Source organism: Cicer arietinum, chromosome 5 (assembly GCF_000331145.2).
Source record: "Cicer arietinum cultivar CDC Frontier isolate Library 1 chromosome 5, Cicar.CDCFrontier_v2.0, whole genome shotgun sequence".
Taxonomy (NCBI): domain Eukaryota; kingdom Viridiplantae; phylum Streptophyta; class Magnoliopsida; order Fabales; family Fabaceae; genus Cicer; species Cicer arietinum.
The window spans coordinates 43,976,680-43,979,065 of NC_021164.2; the positions used below are offsets into that span (position 1 = coordinate 43,976,680).

At 26.6% G+C, this 2,386-nt stretch overlaps 1 protein-coding gene across 1 annotated transcript; it reads right to left on the reverse strand.

Annotated features, from left to right (window-relative positions):
- Positions 1-346: 346 nt before the first annotated feature.
- On the reverse strand, positions 347-1,899 carry LOC105852751 (uncharacterized). The gene is made up of 2 exons (XM_012719393.3): positions 1,732-1,899; positions 347-1,003 (listed from the first exon to the last, which is right to left on the reverse strand). The coding sequence occupies exons 1-2, from the start codon at positions 1,868-1,870 to the stop codon at positions 612-614; spliced, it is 531 nt and encodes a 176-aa protein (XP_012574847.1). The 5' UTR covers positions 1,871-1,899; the 3' UTR covers positions 347-611.
- Positions 1,900-2,386: the final 487 nt, after the last annotated feature.

Sequence of the window (2,386 nt, forward strand, 5' to 3'; positions counted from 1 at the left end):
GTTCTTTTATTTACGCAAATACTTGCTTGTTTGTAATCGTAATGATCATGCTTTTATTGAGGAAGTTAATAAAAGACAATTTATTATTTGGTTTAGAGCAAATAACTATTTTACTTTTGTCTGATTTTAAATAATAATAATAATCCACATTTTCACTTTTAGAATTTTGTTAATAATAGTTTTAAAAATTAGGATGTTACAATATCTATTACTAAAACTTATACCAATAAGTTTCTAAATTATTTGAAGTTTTGTATATAAGATCATCAACATAATTTAAGATTATTCAACAATTGGATTTATTTAATTTAATTCGTCCTATTTAAAGAAGTATTGAAGGTGTAAGTATGTAAAGTTTGACATCTCATATCATTATCATAACCCAAATATCGATATGAACTATATATAACTCAAGTTTTGATGCATATATATGGCTAGTTATAAGCCGAAGGTCTACTTTCACCCTTCTATTTATACAGTTAATATATACATTTTTGCATGCTATTAATACATGGGGAATTGATGGAAACTTCATATTATTCAGCGCATTTGATTATTTTATTAAAGAAAGTTTATTTTCTTCGTCACATTTGGAATTTTTTTCATTATTTTTAATTTGTAATTTTATCTTTATTATCATTTTTGAAAACTTTATCTTCCTTGTCACTTTTAAAAACCTTCTCTTCTGCCTCATTTTTTAAAACTTTGTCTTTCTCCTCATTATTTGAAATTTTGTCTTCATTGCCATTTCTGAAAACTTTATCTTCCTTATCAGTTAAGGAAACTTTATCTTCCTCATTTCTTTCGGAAACTTTATCTTCTTCATCAAATAAGTGATTTAGAAATTTACGGCTTTGATGAATAGATTTAGCAACATTCTCCTTTATCAAATTTGCACGGAAAGTCATCCGATTAGCTTCAGCTTCTAGCAGTGTCACTTCATGCATCAGGCCAACATAACTATCCACGGTTGCCATTGGGGTTGCCATTGGGTTTAAAATAACTAATGGAGAATGCATTATATCAAGAAATATAAAAGTGAAATAAAAATTAATATATAAACCTTATAAGTATGGTTCTCTAACTTCTTATAAAAATGTATACTTTAATAAAAGTTTGAGGTCTCAATATGATTGGAGTTCCTGCAGTTATATTATTTTTTTGATTTTAGTCATTGTATGTATTTTTGTTTAATTTTAATCTCTGCAAATTTAAAAAATGTTATATTTAGTCCTTGAAATCAAATGTGACCCAATAGAATCGCACCATGAGATCCCTTAAACTAACATAAGAATTTAAAACGATATTTTTTTTATATTTGCAAGGATTTAATCCAAATAAAAAAAAACATAGAAAGGTTAAAATGAAAAATAGTATAATTTTAGGAACTAAAATCATATTGAAACCAAATAATTATAAAGTTATAAGTTTAATATTAATATCATTTTAATAAGTTTAATTTGAGGGTCCTAGTTTTATATTAATTTAAATTTTATTTATCTTAAACAAGAGATGGTAAATTCCACCATAATTAACTTACACAAGACGTCCAACCTAACAATAATGGCATTTACCAGTTGAACTAGGACTTAAGAATTATATTTATAGCATTTTAATAAATTTAATTAGAATGTGTGTTTATGCAAAAATATTTATACATGTATCAAATCATATTTTTTTAAACATCTGCCTTTGACGTAGAAAAATACATTATAGACTAGCATGACTCACAAATAATTGTAGGAGGAGGAGGTGGAGGAGGAGGGGGAGGAGGAGGAGGGGGATGTTGAGGATCTTGAGCTAGAACTTGAGAAGATAAAATAATAAAAAGTCCCAAACCAAGCAACATATATGAATTTGTGTAAGCCATGTCGCTTCTTGGAGGATTACAATTGCAATGTTGCTAAATAATAATGTAGTATTCTCTATATAAATGGAAAGAAGAAGTCCTTTTTTTGGGCCAAGAGTCAAATTTCAAATTAAATTAAGGCAAACCTTTTGGCAAAAGCAACTACAAAAGGACATATAAATCTTGATATAAAAATTACAATTTGAAACGCAACACTTATTTAGATAAAGCCCGTTCAAATTTAATTTTTTAATTCAGCTATAACTTTTTTTTTCACGTAAGCTAAAAATTTATTTAAAAAAAATATGGGGACTTAAACTTAATTTGGGAATAAAAAAGTATACCAAAAAAAGTTTCTCCAATCAAGCAAATTTTCTTGTCCTTGGGTAAAAATAATATAATATAGTTTTGGTATGGATATTCTCTTTTATTGTCTTAAAAGTTATTTTTGTAAAAATGGACAGAATGTATTTTTCTTTTTTGGCCTCCGTGTTCATTCATTGAAAAAAGTGGACATCGTTTTTAGATTTTTCTCGT